The sequence below is a fragment of the Schistocerca piceifrons genome, chromosome X, assembly GCF_021461385.2.
Source record: "Schistocerca piceifrons isolate TAMUIC-IGC-003096 chromosome X, iqSchPice1.1, whole genome shotgun sequence".
NCBI lineage: Eukaryota > Metazoa > Arthropoda > Insecta > Orthoptera > Acrididae > Schistocerca > Schistocerca piceifrons.
The window spans coordinates 199,251,835-199,277,790 of NC_060149.1; the positions used below are offsets into that span (position 1 = coordinate 199,251,835).

The following is a 25,956-nucleotide window of genomic DNA, read 5'->3' on the forward strand; positions in this document are numbered from 1 at the left end:
TTTTTTCATGCTCTTCTTTTTGCAGTTGTGCCACATAAGTATGCTCCAATGCTGAGGCAACCTTTTTCAGTTTTTGCTTTGGGTACTTTTTCTCACACAGCACCCTCTTTTTCTTCACAGGAGATTCTCCTAAGAACTGAGTGCTAGTATTAGAAGAGTCTAGTGTCAGATCCGATGCTATTTCAACTTCAGTTAAAGTCTTCTCTGGAAGTACTTAGCACGGCTCAGACAACACTGCAGGGGTTTACAGACCTATTTGCTTTCTACATTTGCTGAAAATTTTTCCGCACAGCAATACATCAGGACACTATTTTACCATCCACTCCTTAATATTCCTCAAATTCTTGTGTACTCTTGCATGACCTCCCTTTTTAAACGAATTTCAACAGTAGGAGGATTTTGAAATGAAATCAATTTTTTACAAAGTAGTATTAAATACTACTTTACAGCACATCTACACTGCAGTTTGAGTAAAAAATCCACATCCATGAAACATGTAATGATGACTGACTGAAATAAAAGTCTTTCTGGTTGCTCATAGCAAGAAATTTTCACCAATTTCCCAGAATAGCGACTGCTATTGGTTGCTGTTCTTGGAAACAACTATGTACATAGCTACTTACTGCATTTTGTCAGTATAGTGATGTAGATGGAATACGTTTTTGGTCATGATGCCTTTGGCGTGCCACCATGACATTTGCCATGTATTTAGTAGCATACCAAGGTTATAAACTGAAGGTTTTTTTTATTTTATTATTTTTTATTTAGATAATAAAGGTCAAAATTTAAGGTCAGTGACCTTGAATGTGAAGATTGCTGTATCTGGATTAGAAACAGAATTACAGTCACTTATGTTGAGATAGACACATGTAAGTTTCACAAAATTTCTAGACTTTGCAGATCTGTACATTTCTTCACAATTTTCATACACCTCCACAAATTAGCATTTTTCCATATCTTATCTGGATCATCAAATGCACCAAATTTGAAACAAATCCGAGTGGGTCAGGACAAGTGCTGCACCAAATTGACACGGAATTACCCCCTATGGCAAAAAAAAAAAAAAAAAAAAAAAAAAAAAAAAAAACTGGATTTTGATTTAGCTAAACAGCTGGAACAATAAGAATGAAGTGCACTTGAGAACCCAGTGTGAAGATCAACATTAAAAGGTGAAGCAAGTAAGCAGATTATCAGAATGGGAAAAAAACTGCTTGCTGGCACATAATTCAAAAACGTAAGTAATATTGATGTAGGCTAATTCTCCAAAAGCAGCAAGAATGTGAAATAAAAATTCAGAGAGACAGTAAACTAGTGCATGATGGCACATCTCCAGTGAATTTACAAGTACATTGCAGGACACGGTCCTATTTGTATCGGAAGACACAAGAAACTCAGCAACAACTGTTATTGAGTTCTGAAGCATAAACTGAGATAAAGTAAAATTAACACAATAAATAAACTGCACACACAGGTAGTTAGGAAATAATTTTTTAGTAAAACAGAAATGCTTAAGCCTAAACATATAATCATATTATCCTGAAAGACAAAATGACAAATGCAGCAACACAATCACACACCTCTAAATGTCGTTAACAAGTTAAACTACAAGTGCCAAAGAAAATCAGAGAAATAGTAAGAGGAAACATGCACAGGTGAGAGGGAGCATTATGAGCATCTGCTTAACAGCATGTTGGTCCACCTTCGGCATGCAATAAAGCAGCGGCTCTGCATGAGGTATGTAGCTCCAGATGTCTAAACACAGGTCACATAGGATCAGTGTACAAGTTTATGCCATTTTTTCAATACCATGATTTTATTTTATTAGCATAAAAAACACTACACTATATTACATTGCAATACAAAATAACAAGACTGATACACAGCTCAGCGATGTAATCATCATCTTTGTCAATGACCTCCTGCCAGTGCTCAGTCAGGAATTCTGTGACTCTCCTGTAGAATAGTAGTGGTTTTGAATTGAAGAAATCAGTTAACTAGCTGCTAAGAGAGACTTCATCATAAAGCACTTGACCGCGAACATTGTTAAAGTGAGACCAGAAAAGATGATAATCAGAAGGGGTTAAGTCTGATGAACATGGAGGGTGAGGAAATGGTTCCCAACCAAGTTCAGCAATCAGACCTGAGGTGGTTCTGGTCGTATAAAGGCATGCATTATCCTGGAGCAACAACACAGATTTATTGGATATACTTTTTTCGATAGCAACGACGAGATGTCTTAGTGGTTCAGTATACATAGCAGCTTTTACCACTACATTTCTGGCTAACAATTCGTGATGAAAAATGCCAGTTTGATCCCCAAAATGCACAACATGATTTTTTTGAGGGTGTGCACCACCCCTCGTAAGGGATGTTGCTTTTTTCACTGAGTTGAGCCACTCTTCCCTCCTCTTTAAGTTCACATACGAGAACTTTCTCATAGCCTGTAACAATGTTCCTGATGAATGGCTCGCATTTACGACAAGTCGACAGGCCAACAGAGATGAATGTATGGTTATTCACCAATTTTTGTTAGAGTTGCTTAAACCGTGTACCCAATTTTGGCAACTTACCCAATGAATGCAAATGGCACAACAAGGCTGTGTGAATGTATTCCACAATTTCTGCCAATTCCCACATTGTTTGGCGAGGTTTATTATGAATAAACTGATTTAGGCAGTTTTCACCAAAAAATAAGGTCTTCCGCAACGCAGTACATCACACAAGACCTATTTTCCACATTGGGAAGAGAAAACCATTTCTGCACCATCCTCTCAGCAAATGCTTCCCTCCTGTACACACCACAAATTATTCTCATCCTCGATTACATTCAAAACAGTAGTTTGTATCAGAAGTGTTCTTTTTTTTCTTTACCCGACACTCATTGATTAGCCTTGAAAATGGCCAAAATGAGCTGTTAATAACACACAAGTACCTGTTGAAAATAATCAAATGCCAAATAGAAGAAAATCAGTCAAATAATCACAAGTAAATAGCACAAACTTAAGCACCAACCCAATAATTCCTGCAAATTACGGATTGGTGGTTTGAGGATGCAGAGCTGGTGTCAAATAGCATTCCAGATGTGTTCCGTAGGGGTCGTATAAGGCAAATTCAATCGACACTAATTCACAATTGTATTCCTCAAATCACTGAATCAAAATTCTGGTCTCACGAATTGGACAGCTTGCCGGAAGATGCCATCACCAACATAGAAGACATCAAGTATGCGGGTACTGCAGGTAGCTCACATAATAATGTCCAGGTAGCCAACTGTCACAGTGCCTTTATTTACTACCACAGGTCCCACAAAGCTCAGGTAAATGTCCCACCCACACCACAATACTGGTCCCACTGGACTGCACTTGTGGCATAGTGCACACTCTAAGCATCCATTTGCCCAGATGATTACGTTTCTGGACACAACCATTAAACTGGTGTAAGCAAAATGTGATTCATCCAATCAGGCAACACGTTTCCAACAACCCACGGTTCAATCTCGACAATCCTATGCCGACTGTAAATGTAGCTGATGACTGTCGGATCTAGAAGGGAGAGCACAGAGGTTGTCTGCTGCAGAGGTTGACGTTCGACAAGGTGTGCCAAATGGTGTGCACCTTAACACTTAAGTGTGTATCAGCATTGCACTCTGTCACTGGATCTGCGATACATCACTGCCTATTTTGTTCTACAGAGTGGTCAAGCCAGCAACCTCCACATTCCGTGACGAGGCATGAATGTCCGACACCCTGTCACCTACTCACAGTTTTGCCATCCTCGAATCACTTACCACTGATGTTCATGACAGTAGACCAGCTTTGACATTTCCGAGTTGCTCATTCCTAGGTGCTGTGCCACAACAATTTCCTTTTCGTCAAAGTTGCTTGTATCAGTCGAATTCTCAATTTGTCTCTGCTCTACTTATATACTTTCCTTACCACTTCACATTCCCACTATGCCACCAGACATCATTCAGTATTGGCTTGAGCAGAAATAATAATGTTTTGGTTCATCAGTGTAAAATGAGTTCAGGTTATTTCAAGGTTTAACCAAATTGCCTGTCATCTCCCTTCTTTACAACATTCTCTGAAGTGGAGTAAACAAAGTGCAACTTGTAATGTGTTCCTGAAATATTCAGTGTCAAAAGTTCCTAATTCAGCAATTACACAGATAATTTTCCTGGCATCACAGACTGATGATGACATAAAAATAAGTTTCAAAGACTTCTATTTACAAGAGACAAAGGATGATCACTGATTAAAATCACATACTAATCAAAACTACTATCTCCATTTTATACTATATTATTATTACGTGACTTTTACACCAATGACACTGTTTCTACCAGATTTTATGGAAACTTTGTACACACACACATTTGTAGGCTTATCTTTTCTTCTCAATGGCATCATAAATAATCACTTATGATGCAATATGATAACAAGAAATACAATTCACCTTTAATTACAGTACATTTTTCAAAAATGACTTGTCCAATATCCTATGTATTAATGAAAAAAAAATTGATAAATCTCTTCACCCTCCAATGAGTGATAGTATGCCACTGATAAGCCAAGCCTGTCCTTTAGGTAACCCCACAGCCAGAAATCATCCAAGTTCAAATGCAATCTCGGTAAATTTCATGTTTGTTCTTCTGTTTAAGAGATTTAATCTAACATTTTGTAACTGTAAGAGAATATTCAGGCAGTCTATAGCGCATTAGTTATTCATTTATTTGTTTTGAAGAGCCAGGGATCATTCATTTCAGTCTAATAAGCTTATCAGGCAGGCCACAACTGTCACCTGGTACACACCTGCAGAGCAGCAAGTTACATATTTTGCTTTTACTGTGTTTTTTTAGTACTATACTTTTAAATTTTCTGCACATTAACCTATTTATAAGGTTCAATCATGCATTTTGTAACAGTAAAATGTAGAATCAGGAAGTCAGCAGCACAGTTGTCATTTCTTCTGAACAGCTAGCTACACAGCTCATAAGGTGCCAGCCTCCACTGATGACATGTCAGGAGGGTAGAATGAATATCTAGGTTTCTGCCTGTGCTTTTATAGTCAATTCTCAAGTTTAATTTGCGAACAGCTGAATGTGCTTTTGGTTATATCAGTAGTCTCCCAGCTGTTTCCTGGGGGGTGCAGCGGTGGAAGAGCATCTGGCACATCACTTCGGACGCCTCAGGTGTCACTTGTTTGGCCCATGGGCTCTGCTGCCGAGGTACCTCCTAGCGTACCCAACAGTGGATCCACCCTCACAGCAGGATGAGTGACACTTGGTAATACGTTTGCACCACTTGAGGTAGAGGACCAATATGGAGACCGACTGTCTCTCCTCTACTACTTGCCCTGTGAGTGAACAGGTGGCTGTTCCTACAGCAGGGCCTGAACAGGCAAACTGTGGCACAGGGAGTTCCTATATTAGGTGCATTATAAAGGATATGAGTTCTCAGAGATGGAAAAAGTGGATGTGCACTTAGGACATCTGGCTGCAAGGCCCATCTGATGTGAGATGTGGCATCTGATATGACATGTGGCGGAGGGCTTGTCTGTGGCCATTGAGCATGCAGAGAGCAGTTGTCTGCAAGTCGTGGGTCACATCAATCCCGACGACATCTAAATCTACATCTACATGACTACTCTGCAATTCACATTTAAGTGCTTGGCAGAGGGTTCATCGAACCACAATCATACTATCTCTCTACCATTCCACTTCCGAACAGCGCGTGGGAAAAACGAACACCTAAACCTTTCTGTTCGAGCTCTGATTTCTCTTATTTTATTTTGATGATCATTCCTACCTATGTAGGTTGGGCTCAACAAAATATTTTCGCATTCGAAAGAGAAAGTTGGTGACTGAAATTTCGTAAATAGATCTCGCAGCGACGAAAAACGTCTTTGCTGTAATAACTTCCATTCCAATTTGCGTATCATATCTGCCACACTCTCTCCCCTACTATGCGATAACACAAAACGAGCTGCCCTTTTTTGCACCTTTCCATGTCCTCCGTCAATCCCACCTGGTAAGGATCCCACACCGCGCAGCAATATTCTAACAGAGGACGAACAAGTGTAGTGTAAGCTGTCTCTTTAGTGGACTTGTTGCATCTTCTAAGTGTCCTGCCAATGAAACGCAACCTTTGGCTCGCCTTCCCCACAATATTATCTATGTGGTCTTTCCAACTGAAGTTGTTCATAATTTTAACAAACAGGTACTTAGTTGAATTGACAGCCTTGAGAATTGTACTATTTATCGAGTAATCGAATTCCAACGGATTTCTTTTAGAACTCATGTGGATCACCTCACACTTTTTGTTATTTAGTGTCAACTGCCACCTGCCACACCATACAGCAATCTTTTCTAAATCACTTTGCAACTGATACTGGTCTTCGGATGACCTTACTAGACGGTAAATTACAGCATCATCTGCGAACAACCTAAGAGAACTGCTCAGATTGTCACCCAGGTCATTTATATAGATCAGGAACAGCAGAGGTCCCAGGACGCTTCCCTGGGGAACACCCGATATCACTTCAGTTTTACTCGATGACTTGCCGTCTATTACTATGAACTGCCACCTTCCTGACAGGAAATCACGAATCCAGTCGCACAACTGAGACGATACCCCATAAGCCCGCAGCTTGGTTAGTAGTCGCTTGTGAGGAACGGTGTCAAAAGCTTTCCGGAAATCTAGAAATACGGAATCAACTTGAGATCCCCAGTCAACAGCGGCCATTACATCATGCGAGTAAAGAGCTAGCTGCGTTGCACAAGAACGATGTTTTCTGAAACCATGCTGATTACGTATCAATAGATCATTCCCTTCGAGGTGATTCATAATGTTTGAATACAGTATATGCTCCAAAACCCTACTGCAAATCGACGTCAATGATATAGGTCTGTAGTTAGATGGAATACTCCTACTACCCTTCTTAAACACTGGTGCGACCTGCACAATTTTCCAATCTGTAGGTACAGATCTATCGGTGAGCGAGCGGTTGTATATGAGTGCTAAGTAGGGAGCTATTGTATCAGCGTAATCTGAAAGGAACCTAATCGGTATACAATCTGGACCTGAAGACTTGCCCGTATCAAGCAATTTGAGTTGCTTCGCAACCCCTAAGGTATCTACTTCTAAGACACTCATGCTAGCAGCTGTTCGTATTTCAAATTCTGGAATATTCCATTCATCTTCCCTGGTGAAGGAATTTCGGAAAACTCCGTTCAATAACTCCGCTTTAGCGGCACAGTTGTCGGTAACAGTACCATCAGCACTGTGCAGCAAAGGTATTGACTGGGTCTTGCCGCTCGATTACTTTACATACGACCAGAATTTCTTTGGATTTTCTACCAAATTTCGAGACAATGTTTCGTTGTGGAACCTATTAAAGGCATCTCGCATTGAAGTCCATGCCAAATTTCGCACGTCTGTAAATTTTAGCCAATCTTCGGGATTTCGCGTTCTTCTGAACTTCGCATGCTTTTCCCGTTGCCTCTGCAACAGAGTTCGGACCTGTTTTGTGTACCACAGGGGATCAGTTCCACCTCTTACCAATTTATGAGGTATGAATATCTCAATTGCTGTTGCTACTAAATCTTTGAATTTGAGCCACATCTCGTCTACATTTGCATAGTCAGTTCGGAAGGAATGGAGATTGTCTCTTAGGAAGGCTTCTAGTGACACTTTATTCGCTTTTTTAAATAAAATTATTTTGCGTTTGTTTCTGGTGGATTTGGAAGAAACGGTATTGAGCCCTAGCTACAACGACCTTGTGATCACTAATTCCAGTATCAGTCTTGATGCTCTCTATCAGCCCTGGATTGTTTGTGGCTAAGAGGTCAAGTGTGTTTTCACAACCATTTACAATTAGCGTGGGTTCGTGGACTAACTGCTCAAAATAATTTTCAGAGAAAGCATTTAGGACAATCTCGGAAGATGTTTTCTGCCTACCACCGGTTTTGAACAAGTATTTTTGCCAACATATCGAGGGAAGGTTGAAGTCACCACCAACTATAACCGTATGAGTGGGGTATTTATTTGTTACGAGACTCAAATTTTCTCTGAACTGTTCCGCAACTATATCATCGGAGTCTGGGGGTCAGTAGAAGGAGCCAATTATTAACTTAGTTCGGCTGTTAAGTATAACCTCCACCCATACCAATTCGCACGGAGTATCTACTTCGACTTCACTACAATATAAACCACTACTGACAGACACAAACACTCCACCACCAATTCTGCCTAATCTATCTTTCCTGAACACCGTCTGAGACTTCGTAAAAATTTCTGCAGAACTTATTTCAGGCTTTAGCCAGCTTTCTGTACCTATAATGATTCCAGCTTCTGTGCTTTCTATTAGCGCTTGCAGCTCGGGGACTTTCCCAGCACAACTACAACAATTTACAACTACAATTCCGACTGTTCCTTGATCCAAGCACCTGTCGCTCGGGTTCTGGAGCCGTCCTCATTTCATACAGGGAGCTGGTGGAAGTGGTGAAGGCTACTGGCCTCGCATGCAGGGTAGAAGTAGAGCTCACAATTACAGCATTGTTCACAGAGTTGATCGAGGTCTTTGGTTTGGAGCCGAACAGAGGATCTCAACCAAAGAATTTGCCGATTCTGTGATGATCAGGGCATTACCAGGTGGGGAATTGTAGGCCTCCCCTTAGCACGGCAGGTAGGCGCTACACAAATGAAGCAGCTACTTGAGTAGCAGAGTACTTGTGTAGTAGACATGGGGATTTTTTAGGCTAGGCAGTAGTTTGAGGTATTCTGATGAACATTCGCCAGATGACATGCAGACAGCAAAACCACCAGACTGCATTCAGAGTAATGACACTTTGACTGTCAAAATTTTATCAGTAAACTGTTGAAGTATGTGTAACGAAGTTCCTGAATTTACCGCCCTAAAGGAAATTATTCTTGCGACTGAGAGTTAACTGAAACCTGAAGTATAAAGCTTTGAGATATTCAGAGATTCATTGAACTACTGAGGTCAAATTTGAGCCTGACAGTGAAGTACCTGGTTGTGTATTAAATGGTCTAGGTGAAATTGAGTTAATTGTGGAATGCCATCCAATTCTATTGTGACAGCTTTAGAGTCATTTAAAAAAAGTCTACAGACAGTGCTGCAGAAATACCCAGATCATACAATATTAGCTGGAGGCAAATTTAACCTACCATTATAGACTGGGGAATTTACAGATTCATTGCATGAGGTACATACAGACAGTCTTACGATGTACTTCTGAACACGCTTTCCAAAAACTGTCTGTAACAGCTAGTGAGACAGCTCACGCAATGAAAATATTTTAGACCTTTTAACTATGTACTGGCCAGACATTATTGACGGTATCATTATACAGAGAGGGATTAGTGACCTTGATATCGTAGCAACAGTGGTTAGTAAAGTTAATAATTCAATCCAGAAGGCTAGGAGAGTATTCCTGCTACAAAGAGCACATAACCAGTAATTAGCATCCCACTTCGACAATGAATTGGTATCATTTACTTCCAGTATAATGGACTTCAAGAAAGTGTGGACGAAGTTTACAGGATTGTAAATCCTTCTCTGAAGAAGAATGCGCCGAATAAGTGATTGAAGATGTTTCGATCCACCCTGGTTTAAGAACAAAATTCAGAAAATGCTTAGGAGGCTGTTGCACTCTCAGTTCAAAAGGGAATGCGCAAATGCTGACAGGCACAAGATAGTAAAAATTCATGCAACTGTAAGAAGATCAGTGTGGGAAGCATACACAACTACCACTATCATACCTTAGCAAAAGATCTTAATGAGAACCTGACAAAATTCTGGTCCTATGAAAAATCAATTAAAACATATTAGAAGATAGTGAAAGGAAAGCCAAAGTTTTAAATTTCATATTTAAGAAATTGTTCACACAGAAGAATCATCAAACATAATGTCACTTGACCATTGCACAGACTCCCATGTGGAGGACATAGGAATAAGCCTCCCTGGCATACAGAAACAACTCAAAGAGTTAAAAGCAAACAAATAACCAGATATGAAAGGAACTGCAATTCAGTTTCACAAAGAGCACTCTAAGGCATTGGCTCATTGCTTGGCTTCCATTTATCACAAATCTCTCACTCAGCACAAAGTCCCAGGCAGTTGGAAAAAGGTGCAAGAGACTGCTGTATAAAAGAAGGGTAAGAAAAGGGACCCACAAAATTACAGACTCATTTCCTTAACATCACTTTGCACAGAACTTTTAACACACTCTCAGTTCCCTTATAATAAATTTCCTTGTGGCGGAAAAGCTTCTGTCCAAATTTCAGCATGGATCTAGAAAGCACTGCTCATGTAAAATTAAACTTACCCTTTTCTCACATAACCTTCAAATGAATAATGGGGGTGCAAGGGAGTGGGATGGGAAAGAGATAGGAAGGCAATAATGACTTCCAGCCATGCATCACATTGCGGCAATGCAACAAGAATTGAAAATTTGTGCCAGTCCAGGATTCAAACCCAGATGCTCTGCTTCTCTGGAACAACTGCCTTAACTGCCTCAGCCATCTGGACATGCTTCCCATCAGACCTTAATTCCTAACTTCTTGCTCGCCGCACCAAAGCGACTCCTATTCATTAACATCTCATATCTATGATATTCTATGAACCAAGGATGAGGGGCAACAGACTGATTCTATATTCCTAGATTTCTGAAACGCATTTGACATGGTGTCTCACTGCAGACTATTAACAAAGGTTCAAGCATACAGAATAGGCTCACAGATATATGAGTGGCTTGAAGACTTATTAAGTAACAGAACCCAGTATGTTGTCCTCGATAGCGAGTGTTCATCAGAAACAAGGGTATCATCACAAGTGCCCCAGAGAAGTGCAATAGGATAGCTGTTACATTCTACATACGTACATGATCTGGCAGTTAGGGTGAGCAGCAATGTGCACCGCTTTGATAATGATGCTGTGGTGTATGGGAAGGTGTCATCATTGAGTGACTGTAGGAGGATACAAGATGATTAGATAAAATTTCTAGATGGTTTGATGTATGACAGCTCGCTCCGAATTTAGGACAATGTAAGTTAATGCAGATAACTAGGGTAAACAATCCCATAATATTCAACTACTGCATTAGTAGCAATTAAATACCTAGATGTAACATTACAACGTAATATGAAATGGAAAAAGCACGTAAGGACTGGACTAGGGAATGTGAATGGTCTATCTCATTTCATTGCGAAAATTTTGGGAAAGTGTAGCTCATCTTCTTTAAGATGGCATATAAAACACAAGTGCGACCCATTCTTGGTACAGCTGGAGTATTTGGGATGCCCACCAGGTTGTACTGAAGGAAGACATTGAAGAAATTCAGAGGCAGGCTGCAAGATTTGTTACCAATAGGTCCGAGGTATTACAGAGGTGCTTCACAAACTCAAATTGGAATCCCTGGAGGGAAGGTGATGTTTTTTTCGAGGAAAGCTAGTGAGAAAATTTTGAGACCTGGTATTTGAAGCTGAGTGCAGAATGATTCTGCCCCCGACATATATTTTGCATTAGGATCCTGAAGACAATCAAAATTAGGGCTCTTACAGAGGCATATACACAGTTGTCTTTCCCTCATTATATCTGTTAGTGGAATAGGAAAGGAAATGACTATAGTTCAATTCTTTTATCTTGGCGGCTTGCGCTTGCCTGCCCAGACGCTGGAGATTGCTGCGTTGCCAGTTGCACACGACACACGCACCAATAGAAGCAGCGCCATAGTATAGCATAGTTCGCAAGCTTACGTTTAGGGGGGGCGCGCAGTTCATGAAGTAAAGCCACCACGACCACATTAATCCTTTCGCTGCTACAAAGACGTGCTCCCTGCATTCCGCGCTGTGGGCGATTTTGTCACTGCACTGCTCGCTTGTGCAGACACATTGTGTTCCGACTGCTTTGACACTCTTTATCATTCGATTCCACAAAAACTATTTGGCTCAAAAATTACATTTTTACCTATCTTCTTGACTGATCCCTTCCCCCCATAAATGACTTAATTTTGTTTCGATGTTCAACGCAGTTATTATGCAGCATTAAATATAGTAAACCTTTGCACGAAATTTTGAAGAGTTTGCAGAGGTAAAAGTCCATAGAGTATACTTTCCGTATGGTCGATTTTAGTTGCCACAATGTTGAGAATGAAATGTGGACAAGATACCTATATATTTCATTTAATTTAAGTACCACATATCGTATGTAATATTGAGAAATATTCCACCTTTCACGACTGTAACAAAAGTTTTACTTACACTGGGCACGTTTGGCTTTATTTTAAAGCACTTCAATCAATCAAAAGGAAGTAGACAAAATACATTAAACAAAACCGTGGACTTACAAAAACATTAGGACTTTAATATACAGTCTGTCAGTGAAGTGCTCAGAGCTATGTCAAATATAATTTTGTGTGTGGCACACACAAACAGCATTTATTTGCTAAAACACTGATGAGCCAACACAAACGTTGAATATTGTGCTACCGCAGCACAAAACTACAAAAGGTGACTTGGCAATGGAGGACACAAAATACAGTCCTCTTATGATGCTTCAAAAGAGAGAAACGCATCTGGTCTAAATAAGTCGCTTATTACAGTTGCAGAAGAGGGATATATTTCAATACCATTGGTAAAACTGCGACTGTGGAACAAAAACAAGAAATAGAACATGAATACCATTGTGTATGTGCCATACCTTTCACCGATGCATGTGCTTTAAAATAAAAATAAAACTTTTATTACAGTCGCGAAAGACGGAATATTTCTCAATATTACATACGACACCTATGTGGTACTTAAATTAAATGAGATATTGTTATACAGTAAATATTATATGAAATTTAGGTATCTTGTCCACATTTCATTCTCAACATTGTGGCAACTAAAATCGACCATACGGAAAGTATACGCTATGGACTTTTACCTCTGCAAACTCTTCAAAATTTCGTGCAATGGTTTACTACATTTAATGCTGCACATCAAAACAAAATTAAGTCATTTATGGGGGGAAGGTATCAGGCAAGAAGACGTGTAAAAATCAAATTTTTTGGCCAAATAGTTTTTGTGAAATCGAATGATAAGTGTGTCAAAGCAGTGGGAACACCATGTGTCTGCACAGGCGAGAAGTGCAGTGATGACAAAATCGCCCACAGCGCGGAATGCGGGGAGCACGTGTCTGCAGCAGCGAAAAAGTTAATGAAGAGGCAAAGCACTAGAAATTTCATTCAAACGAATAAAATTCGTGACGTAAGGCACTCCAATATTGTTTTTTAATAGAGAAAATATTAAGCACCGCACAAGGTTTGAAATCATAACCTTTCACTTTGCAGCCCAACACCTTAACCGTTCCGCTACCTCAGCTCATCGAACAGTGTAACTCCGTAAGGGCTCTAACACCTCACGCAACTACTTATAAACACTGTTGGTATGACTATGTATAACTCCGTAAGGGCTCTAACACCTCACGCAACTACTTATAAACACTGTTGGTATGACTATGAATTACTCACGCTTCGTCGAAGTACAATAGGAAATAAACAATTACCGCTGTTCTTTATTGCGAAAAAGCAGTTCGTGAGATTGAAACAAACCCCTTTCCTTGCTATCGCGTAAATTAGGAGTACTATTTACAGTACATAATACACTACATAAAATTATTCACCACTGTGTTTAGCTGCTAGGAGTTTGCTTTATAGACCTTCAATGTAATTCTTCTATCTCTTGATGAACAACTTCCAAGAAGTGTCCGTAGACCTGGATGTGTATTGTTATGCAAAACATAGGAGCAACCCGCAGCAAAAAATAGCTGTTTTTGAGAATTTTTCTGCACAACTAGTGCATGTGGCCACAATTATACACTCAATAACAAATGCCCCACCTACCAATTTGTATCATGAAGATCCCTCAGTGAATGCAATGAATAATAATTTGTTTCACACTGGAGCACACTTGGTAACATATATTTCATCCCAGAACCGAAAAAAACTCTTCACTCAGTTAACTGACACTTCAATGCAAATTCAAAGTTTTTGTGATTCAATGGAGGCAGTTTGTAGTGAATACCTAATGCCCCTGTAATTTCTTCAAGTTGATCAACAATCTTTGGCTACCCATCACACTGCACTGATTCTTCAACACTTTTTTTGGCATGTGTATCATTGACTCATTCTTTATGCTGACAAGAGCCCTGGCATAGATTGTAAAACAGTCAGACCATAATGTTTATATTCTGTTGCACACCATTTGTTCATCTACAATCACTTTCTCTGAGACCAAAAGGCTACACTTCATGCAGTTATCAGTTTCACACCGTTTTGTCACAAATGACACCTGTGTCAACAGGACATTCCACTTCACACATACCTCCTCCCTCCACATTAAATTCGTTGCAAAGAACGTGAAAAACATAAGCTGCTTTCTCTCGAAGTCATCTAACATTCTCACCTAAGTTACGCCTTTCACAGTGCAGCAAATATATATATTATTTTGGTAACTAACCTGAATATGTTATGGTATGACATACAACATGCTTTAAAAGCAAGCTGTCTCTCTAGGGTTGATATATTACACACAACCAGAAGAAAGTAACAGGGAGTAATAAGTCGAAATAGATTTTTGTGCAGATTACACACACACACACACACACACACACACACACACACACACACAAGTCGCTCAAATAACTAACAGGAATTTCATTCACACATTATTTTAACTAAAATAAGAAAGTACTCACAGGTCGCTTCTGCTTATAGACCGCAACGGACTTGTAGCAGAACGTTTAGTACCACGTGGTGGAGACGCAGGAGAGGAATTCGCTTGGGGCTTTGGTCCACCAGCACATGATAGTGCATGAGACTTGCTGCCATTTGTAAACACAGTATTTGGTACGGATTTTAGTGCTGCTGACGTGTGATTAGGTAGAATTTTACTACTAGAGGTAAGCGCAGATTTATTGTTGTTTAATGGCAGAAATGTGTTTGATGTACACTGCTGGCCATTCGGTGATCCATTACAAGATGCTCTGTTACTCATATGTGCAGAAGTTTGAGGAAATTCTTCTGGTGGCATGCATGTCTGTGTTCCAACCTGCAAAAAAAAGTTATCATCATAAAAATGTTTTCAGAAAATGTATTAATATATGAAGGAAGACTTAATCTTTAATCCTCAACTGATAACAACAACAACAACAACAACAACAACAACTTACTCTGGCAATATATAAAAAGCACTTTACAAAAATTAAAACGGGCTAGTGGGAAATAGCGATAACATTCAAATTTGAAAGGTACATTTGCCTTGACCACACAAGTTCTTTGAACCATTTATATTATTGTTACATCATATTTATTAGTTGTAAGTCATATGCAGACATTTAAAAAAACCTGAGAAGGGCAAAACCATCACAGCGAATTACGTTCAACAAGCAATCAAAAATTATGTTGTACTTCTATCTAACAAGTTTTTACTCCATATGTTACGGAAAGCATTTTGTTAGAACAAAAATCATACAGATCATGCAATACAACTTATGGCAAACATATTATACACATTCAAGCAAAATTTTCAAAGAAGTCAGCTTCTCAGTTTTGAAACTTGGGAGCACTGACAGCATTATTCCTAACTTGCAAGAAACAAATTACACTACAAAAAGTCTTAATGTCCATGAGTTTTAACAGTTTTATGATGCTGCCTACCATGATTCAGTTGCCAGAGGTTCAGTGCATGGTAAGAGGAAAGATTTGTGGAATGAATTATTTGTGGGGGAACAGAGAAAGATAAAGCAATTATTACTCACGTGTATGCAAGCACCAACAAACTGTTACTGTTGACGTTTTGTTCATATGGTGATTAGCCTTTGAATCTTTTCACACTTCCCCTGCGATTCATTGGGAGCATACCTTGTGACACATCAATCAGTAAGGCAAAGAAGCCCATACAGAGCTCCACAATACATGAGAATACATCTGTTTCTGTCGTAGTGCCAAAGTAACACAACATTTAGTCATTACTGTTGGGGGTGCCAATTTAACATAAAATATAGTCAGTAACAAAGATAAAGAGACATTATCTTTCATACCTCTTGTAGACTGCAAGTGTGTGACATCATTCACACTAGTTCTCTGTTTACACACATTTCACTATGAATGCTAGCACACTGTTTTCTTTACACTAGTACTCAATGAGATCAGACGCAGCAAGAGTTAAGCTGCATCATGTACCTGATCCACAGCCATGGAAAATTATGCCCTCTTGGTGAAATACCACTATTAAATAGTTTCTTTCTTTTCTCGAAGTAGCAGTTCCACTGTTAAACTTTCTGCTTTTATTATATTTATTCCTATTACACTCTTTGGGGTTAGTTTTGAGGTTGCAGCCCCATTCAAAAGTGCTCATTCTTGTTATCAGCCAAACTGTCAAGGTGGAACCCGGAATCATCTAAACTCGACTCGAACAGACCTCGGAAAGCCCAGTGTTTCCTACCAATCATCAATCCTCCGCCTTTGGATGCAGATATGGAGGGGCATGTGGTCACATCTCACTACCAGCCCATTGTCAGTTTTCATGACCAGAGAAACTACTTCTCAATCAAGTACCACCTCAACTGGTCTCACAAGGGCTGAATGCACCCCAATGGCCAACAGCACTCGGCAGACCCAGATGGTCATTCATATAAGTGGTAGCCAAGCCTGACAGCACTTAACTTTGGGGATCCGACGGGAACTGGTGTTACCTCTGTGGAAAGGCTGTTGGCGGGACATCAAAGGTCATGAATAAATTTCTCCTTTCAAAAGAACGGTGATAATGAAGTATAAAATAACATATTCAAGACAAAAGGCTAAAATACACTGAAGTGCCAAAGAAGCTGGTATAGGCATGCGTATTCAAATACAGAGATATGTAAACAGGCAGAAAATGGCGCTGCGGTCGGCAATGCTTATATAAGATAACAAGTGTCTGGTGCAGTAGTTAGATCGGTTACTGCTGCTACAATGGTAGGTTATCAAGATTTTAGTGACTTTGAACGTGCTGTTATAGTCGGCACACGAGCAATAGGACACAGTATCTCTGAGGTAACGATGAAGTGGGGATTTTTCCCATATGACCATTTCACAAGCGTACCGTGAATATCAGGAATCCAGTAAAATATCAAATCTCTGACATCACTGCAGCTGAAAAAAGATCCTGCAAGAACGGGAACGACAACAACGGACGAGAACTGTTCGATGTAACAGAAGTATAACCCTTCTGCAAATTGCTACAGGTTTCAGTGCTGGATCATCAACAAGTGTCAGCATGTGACTCATTAAACAAAACATGATCAATATGGGCTTTCAGAACCAAAGGCCCACTCGTGTACCTTTGACGAGTGCACAACACAAAGCTTTACGCCTCGCCTGGGCCCATCAACACCGACACTGGACTGTTGATGACTGAAAACATGTTGCCTGGTCAGATGAGGCTCATTTCAAATTCTATTGAGCGGATGGACGTGTACGGGTATGGAGACAACCTCATGAATCCATGGACCCTGCATGTCAGCAGGGGACTGTTCAAGCTGGTGGAGACACTGTAATGGTGTGGGGCATGTGCAGTTGGATTGATATGGGACTCCTCATACGTCTAGATATGACTCTGACATGTAACACATATGTAAGCATCCTGTCTGATCACCTGCATCCGTTCGTGTCCATTGTGCATACCAACAGACTTGAGCAATTCCAGGAGGATAACGCGACACCTCACATGTCCAAAATTGCTACAGAGTTCACCCCTTCATACTCTTACGAATGTATGAACACCCCAGCAGGATTCATGGTGTCAGTTGCCTACAACACTACATCAGACATTAGTCAAATCCATGCCACGTCGGGTTGCAGCACTTCTGGGTGCTCGCGGGGGACCTACACGATATTAGGCAGGTGTACCAATTTCTTTGGCTCTTCAGTGTATAAACCATGCTCGATCAGTGAATTGCAAGATTCTTTTCTAGTGTCATTTAGTTTTGTACACCGTTTGTAATTTTATATCTGCAGTTGTTTTACTTTAGACATTATTACATTGTCATCTTGTGACACCACACACAGACTACCAAATTTCTAAATTTCTTCATAACGTGTTTTAATTCAGTGTACTTTAGTCACCCATAGACTCTGCACACGACACAAGTAAATGACTGGTTGCTCTTCAACTATTCTGGTATCCTAAGCACTGTTATGTTTTATCAGATGTAGTGTATAATATTAATTAGATATGGTTATGCTTAGCATACCTTCCATTTATTTTTAACAGATCTGAAAATGTTTAGTACTTGAACGATTTAAAAAATTTGGGGCATTAGACTGCAGCAAACAGAAATTTCAATCTTTTTCTACGCACAGAATCTTTTAAAAAAACTGTCTTTAACCTCACTTTGGTATAACTACAATTATGTTTACTACAATACACATGCATCTTATCCTTATTTTTTGACAGACAACTGTGAAATCAGTGCCTACATTGTTAGCTGTGTGATATGCATGTTCATTTTTGCAGATTCTGAATATCTTCCTGCTTGCTTCAAAGTGAATCTGTATAAAGGGCAGGCAAACTTTGTACACAGTTTCTGAATGAGACTGTACGAGCAATCATTTTTGTTCACTTTAAGCAGTCCATTTACTGTTACTTGTTAGGCACGATTCTCACTGAGGCAATACGATACGCATTGTGACTAGTGATACAATGCAGAAGCAACCAGCATTGGTGGAGTGCATAGAAAAGTAACTGAAATGACTGAACTGGTTCACAATGGGATGACAGCGATACAACATGGACACATATCCGTATCATATTGCCCGGCAAAACAGGGAATGCCAGTTGTTCTGTGCAACTGTATCGTACGATACAAATTTAGGGTCATCAAATGTGCCTAGAAAAATTGTTTTATGCAAATGAAGCAAGCTACATCCGTCTCTCTTCTCAGTCTCTCAGCAAATCTTAAAAACCATGGTTTTTTGACTTTCATGTCTTCTCCATTCTGCCGGCTCTCTCATTCAATCTAAGGAAACTACTTGGTAAAAAACTTATTTTTTCACATCTTATAGTGCCACACCACATCTTTATGCTATTGCCCACAGTTATTGTGATACTTCACAAATATGTAACCTACAGTGCATATTTTGAAAGGTTTGCAGTGAAGACAGAGGTTGTCTGCGTCAAGGTCGGCAGCTAAGTGCCACACGCAAGACTATTGCCGCTTGCTATGCGGAGTGTGAAGCTGCCTCGTGTTTCTCATTTTCGTATGCAGCCACTATAAGCTGAAGCTGTAAATGAAAAACTTACTGAAATATTGAAATAAAAAGACACTAGTAGTCACCAGTTGATGATGCTGACTGGCTGTATTTTCAGTCTATGCCCCCCTGATTTCAGGAAACTTCATGACAGGCATAAGAGAGAGGTGGAAGCTAAATTCCGATTCTTCCGGTTCTTCAAACACGTTGTCTACCGCTCTCAGAATTCACCACCCACTGCTACACCATCAATGGTGACTGATCTCACTTCAAATCCAGTGTTTCTTCTGAATACTCCTCAAGCTGAATCGTGTACTACTTTGTCAAATTGAGCAGTTGTAGATATACTGTCCTGGCTATATTAATTTGTTACTATTATTTATAAACCTATCACATCAAATAAAGTGCCATACTAGGTGGTCTTAACAAAAACAAACTTTTCATGGTGGCATGTTTCACATCATTCAACACGATCACCAACTTACCTTATTGTAATGAGTAGCTTCTCAGTAGGAGAAATAGCAAGTCAAAAATTTATGTCTTGCTTTGTCTGAGTAGCTGACATTAGTTGCGCCAAAAAGTGGAAACTGACTGGACTCATTTTGGAGAATTTGTGTTCATGCTGAGAAGCCTCATGAGAAACCACAGCCAAACTATGTTTGATATTTATAGCATTGTACTGGTGCATCCAGCACTTCCTTTCTCTTTCAGTTTTATGAGCATTAAAGAATGATAAGTCATAATAATGTCCTCTTCAGAAGAGCTCACGATTGCAACTGAAACTGAAACGTGATTCATGCAGTCTTGTCGCTTGTCATATCGCGAGTCCCATCACGTATCGTATCATATCACATATTGTATCGTCCCAGTGGGAACACAAATATCTCAACGGTAAGCATCGTGTTGTGTGACCTTTATCGCAATGTGTCGTATTGCATGTTGTATCGCCTCAGTGAGAACCGCACCTTACAGATATTAAGTGGAGGAATTATATTAGAGCCCCCCCCCCCCCCCCTCTCTCTCTCTCTCTCTCTCTCTCTCTCTCTCTCTCTCTCTCTCTCTCTCTCTGTGTGTGTGTGTGTGTGTGTGTGTGTGTGTGTGTGTGTGTGTGTGTGTGTGTTCACTCTGAAAACATTTGGTGATAAGGTTTAAGTGGGTTGAGCTGCTTATTGTTAGTAAATTGGATAGAAACTGAAATCACAGTGGCACAGCATTTCCACATTTCTTGTCTAAACAATGTGTCTTACAATCACTGCTAGCCTACTGGCATTCTACTCTGGCAACCAGACTTCAAAAACCTTGTATACGAAATCACAGTTCATGTCAAGTAGTTGGTTGGCCAATTTTAATAGTTATTCTTATCTTCTTCTCATTAGTAAAGTTTCTGTTTAGTAGCCATACATAGTTTGAAACTAATGGAGACGCCAATGTCATTTAGTGGTTCTGTCACACTGATCTGTTGTGCTGTCCAAGTCATACATAATGGCTGTATGCTGGGTTAGATGTCTCTTTAGGGGTACTCATCTTGCCAACAAATACATAAAAAAGCCATTATTATGCAAAGCACTACGAATAGTAAATAATGGTGGTAAAATTTAGATTTCTTTTAATATAAATTGCAATAGTTAACACATTTTTATCCTTTCTTTGATTCTAGCTTTATCCTACTGTATACTCAAAGTGAAGTATTGTTATATTATTATTATTAATGATGTGCATACGGAACTAGTGCTACATGAAATAGATTATAAAAAAGCAAAGTTTTCAGGGCCAAGACTTGGATAATGATCTGCACATGGCTGTGGACGTTTATAAGGGACTACTACTGATGTAGATAGCTAATGTGATCCCAGTCACCAAGAAGCTGAAGGCATGTGATACTCACATGCACATTAAGGAGTTTTGTCCAACGTGTATATACATTTTATCCTTTTTCCTTCCTTGATTTTCTGTGCCTGTTCCCTAAGAGTTGTCACTGACACAGCAACAGCACTTTAAACAGCCCTAGCGCAGGTAATCTACATTAATATTTCAAAATAAAGTATGTCTTCAGCAACTATCTTCTGTAGTGTCACCCAAAGTCTTACGCCTAGCAGCGTCTTACGTCTGTTAGTTGTCACTATTCTCAACTGTGAATACAGTTTATGTATTTCACAATGGTTGTAGTCACCACAGTACCAGTTCCTTCAGACAGGCATGCATGTCTGGAGGAACATTGCATTGTATACCTGAACAACACAGGCACTACAATATTGTGCTATCTTCACTCTAACATGGGTCTTTCCTAAAGTAGTTTAAAAACCACGATCAGTTGTATTAATAAATGTTGTCAGTGCAACAGCTACATTAATTATCCATAAAATTCCCAGCTCATGACAATTTCCAATACTGTATTTGTGAAGCAAGCAACTGATTGTCACAGAAATATATCACTCAGTGTGAAGCTGTAGCTTCATTGAAAAGGCTGTGGAAATTAGGTTGCGTGCTGACACACTCAGTAATGTGTAGCCTGTATCTCAATTAAAGATGCCATGCAAATTAGAAACCTTGTTAATGGGAGGCTGCATAAGAATATGCCCATACTATACATCATGACAACGACAAAGATGTTGCAGATGACATATGATTGTTGGTGCCAATGTTATCACAGTGGGCACTACTATACCACTTGCACCTGTGTGTCTCCATTACTTCTTTGATAACTTTTATCGTCACAAAAATAAGGATCGACATTGTTGAAAGTTTTGACTTTTATGGAGAATTTGTGTGACAAATGCATGACAACATTTATTTACAACAACTGAACATTCAGTCTACTTACGACAGACTGTTCTCATCTGTAGAGATTTCCTTACCAAGCCCAAATAATATGTCAATGAATTACACAACATTACAAAGTATTTATTATAAGACATAAAAATAAAGATTATTATGAAATGACCCCCATTTTATTGTTAGTAATACTGTCATATTCTGTTAGACAAAATATAAATGATGACAACACAAATCACATATCGAGAAATGGCAAGCCATTCAATGCCAGGGCTACACCAGCGATAGTAACTAACAGCCAAAACCACTATTTGAAAAATTTAAGTGAAAACTGTCACTTGTAAACAGGTAAATCAGAAGTTTTGTTGCTTTTGCTTGAACACATCAGTCAGCATTACTGAATGAGTAACTGTGACATTTGAAATAAAGTCAGAAAATGTAATACAAAACTTCCAGACAACATTTCCAAAAGCAAACTCCCAAAGAACATTTCTGATATATGAAAGTGAGTTAAAGACAGCAACAACATAGAAAGACTAACAGATTTTCAAATTTTCCTCTGAGAACAAGTAGAATATGATGAAAATGAACACACGAGAAAATTGGAAAAGGTAACAAACACACTGAAAACTCTCTAATCCTCTTATCACAATGGGGCCAGGATACTAAAGGTACCTCATTATAAGACCAACACAATCAATTTCCTTGATATTCTAACTGACATACATTAAACTTTTTTTTCCATTTCATGGCTGGTAAACGCTACATCTCTGGTCTGAGAGATTATAACGTCTAGTCTAGATGAGGGGGGATATGAATCAGTAGTAGTAGTAGTTGTTGTTGTTAGAATTACACTACAGATTTAAAATCTGAAACAGACTAGTGGGCAACCTGAAATTAAATTAAAAGTATTGGAAGAAGAATTCTACATTTTGAGTTTCCATCAAATTTCACAAGTCAATTGAGGCAATTTTGTGTTTCTGGGGATTTTGACAAATAATAGTACACAAACGACAAAGTACTTAGATGTACAATTAGTACTCTTTGATTGTCTTCACTGCCAAGGCAATGAAACACTTATCCTCTCTCTCCAAATGGTGTGATCTGCTTTCGTTATTACTATTCAAAATTTCATTATTTGATGCTAGCTTGGCAACTGAGAGGAAACTGCAATGTACACTGCAGCTTCAAACATCACACATACAGAGTAAGCATAAAGTCTTTTCCTGATTACTAAAATTTATTCGTAAGTAACTATGTTAGATACAGGTATGTGATTAGTCGCAAATGGTAGTTTTCAAAGTTATTTTTTATGGATACGCTTCCACATGTGCTCTGTTTGTTACCCACAGATCATCTAGGCAATAATAATAAATTTATGTCCATATTGTTGCAACATCTATTCCATCACTGCCTATACAAGACTCCCATATTTATGGTGGAATGAATATTTTCACACAACCCCACAAAAAGAATGTCAAGAAATGTTACAGCTGGTGAATTTGCTAGCCACGATGTTAGACAGTCTCTACTGATAACTGTCAGGAAAGGTTTCATCCGACAATTGGTGAACGAATAACCCTCAGTGTGGTAGGGCACCATCTAGTTAAAACACAACCCACAGTTGAAATTCACAAAGCTGAGGTGCAACGTTAAGTTCTCACACACCCAGGTAAAACAGTTTCTGAGAGTTCAGCAACCATTCGCAACAAGACTTTATGCACAGCAGGTAGATAATTTTCCTTGTATTTTTTTAACATTAATACATTTTGTACTACTTAAAACTCCTATTTAGAGATATTTAATATTGTTAAAAATGTGACGACGACATTCTCAAAATCATAAACATTTCAATACCATCACAAAACAAAAAGTACAAGTACTAACCATTATAACTATACGGCATTACACAGAAGTATCGCCGGAGTTTCAAAAGATGTGCAGAAAACTGGCATGTATCAGTGTACAGAGCATCTTTCCAAATTTCAATTAATGATAAATGCCATGGCGTAGGTGCAAAGTGCATCACTAACGGGCAGGTGTGTTAGAACACAGCGTATAATGGAATGATGTGTATGGTTAGAGTCCTCATGCTGTGTGAGTAAATTGTGGAGGTTCAGTGATGATTTCATTCCAAATATCAGATAAAAGTTCTACGACAAAACAATCTCTGGGTGGTACAACACATTCAATGAAACTGGCTGCTTATGTAATGTGAAGAAAACAGGCCAGCATGGACAACCAGCAAAGAAGATGGGAGTGTATGCAGGAATCATTCATCAGGAGCCCAAAGAAACTGACGACAGGCTTGAGTAAGGAACTACCCCCCAATTAACTGCCTGGCACATTCAACAGAAGTGTGTGTGTGTGTGTGTGTGTGTGTGTGTGTGTGTGTGTGTGTGTGTGTCTGAAACCATATTGGCTGCAGTTGTTACATGTGTTAACTACTCAAGACAATGAGGTTCATTCTTTTGCAATAACTTGCAGCAGCTACTGTACAAAGGTTGTTGTGCACAGTAGTCAGTTTGCGGCAGAGATGCACCATTTTGAGTATTTAGAAAGATGAAGTGTCATAATGTGCATGTTTGGAACACAGAAGATCAACACAAGATTGTGGAACACATTCACGAGTTAACTAAAGTTAACATCTACTGTCACATTTCCTCTTGAAAATATTATGGACAATTTTTCTTTGCAGAGAAAACTGGCTGATTTTGTGTACCTGCAGATGCTGCAGCAATGGCTTATACCACAATTACAACAAGACAGTGGATACTTTATACATATATTCTGTACGTCTCGTAGATTTCACGTATTTGTCGTCTGAAATCCTGCAGGTACTTATAAATAACCCTGCATTTTCCACTTTTGTGTACTACCTCTTGTTAAGAAAATAATTTTATTGTCTTGAACTGTTTATGAAATGCTAGGATTATAAACGAAAGTTACTGGATCTTGTATCACCAGTTAAATTTCAGAGTCCATACAAGAAACTTGCGCCAGGAAATAATTGGTTATGCAACATTGTACATTAAGAAAACAGAATAGCACATACAACTCCAATACTTTCATTGTCCTTTCCACACAACAATAATAAACTGTCCTTTTTGGCACAAGGATGGCTACCACCGATACATACAAAATTTTTCAATCACTCCTGTATGCTTCATCACATACTACATGTGAAGTACTGAAAGCACTAAAATAAACTCTGGCAGATTGTTCTCCTGCTGCATACATACTTTGTTCACAGCACAAAGAAATATAGAATAGGAATTAATATTCAGCATACTAAGTAAAAAATATTCAATGACAAGTTATAATAATTCATTCTTCACACGTCAAGTAGTGTAACACAGACTGTAGTTGAAATTTAACATGAAGTAATAGTATTACAGCAGCAGCAAAAACAACAAAAGTTTACAATGCATGAACATCATTATTTTGTGTAATTCAAAGTAAATTTTTAATGACAGTGAATATTTCCAGATGTGAAGTGAACAATAAAGTAGATATCATGATTTCACCAGTTATCCAGATAAATTAAATATAAAAGCTACTACACACCAAATAAGCATTTGCTTTATTACATAACACTTTTCTAGAGTACAGCACTTCTACACAATAAAAATGGAAAGAGCATATATAAAAACAGATATCACTATAGAAATTCTGCATATCATCTTAAATCATGCATTTCACTACCAAAACGAGCATATACAAACTGTTAATACTCATGCATGCACCTGTGCAAGTCATCACCGCCATCACCACCACCACAAGCACAAAGATATCACATGCATACGCAGAAGTTTTGTAATAAGATGTTCACAAACAACAAAGGGTGGAGATGATAACAGATATTATCTTGCCACCACAGAAAATTCACA

General features: G+C 39.0%; 1 protein-coding gene across 1 annotated transcript in view; it reads right to left on the reverse strand.

The window, feature by feature from the left end:
• The window catches only part of LOC124722247 (serine-rich adhesin for platelets-like), a 218,441-nt gene that overhangs the window by 37,600 nt on the left and 154,885 nt on the right, over positions 1 to 25,956 (reverse strand). The window contains exon 13 of the mRNA XM_047247437.1: positions 14,761 to 15,113. Coding sequence (XP_047103393.1) covers positions 14,761 to 15,113 — 353 coding nt within the window. The remainder of the gene's footprint in view (positions 1 to 14,760; positions 15,114 to 25,956) is intronic.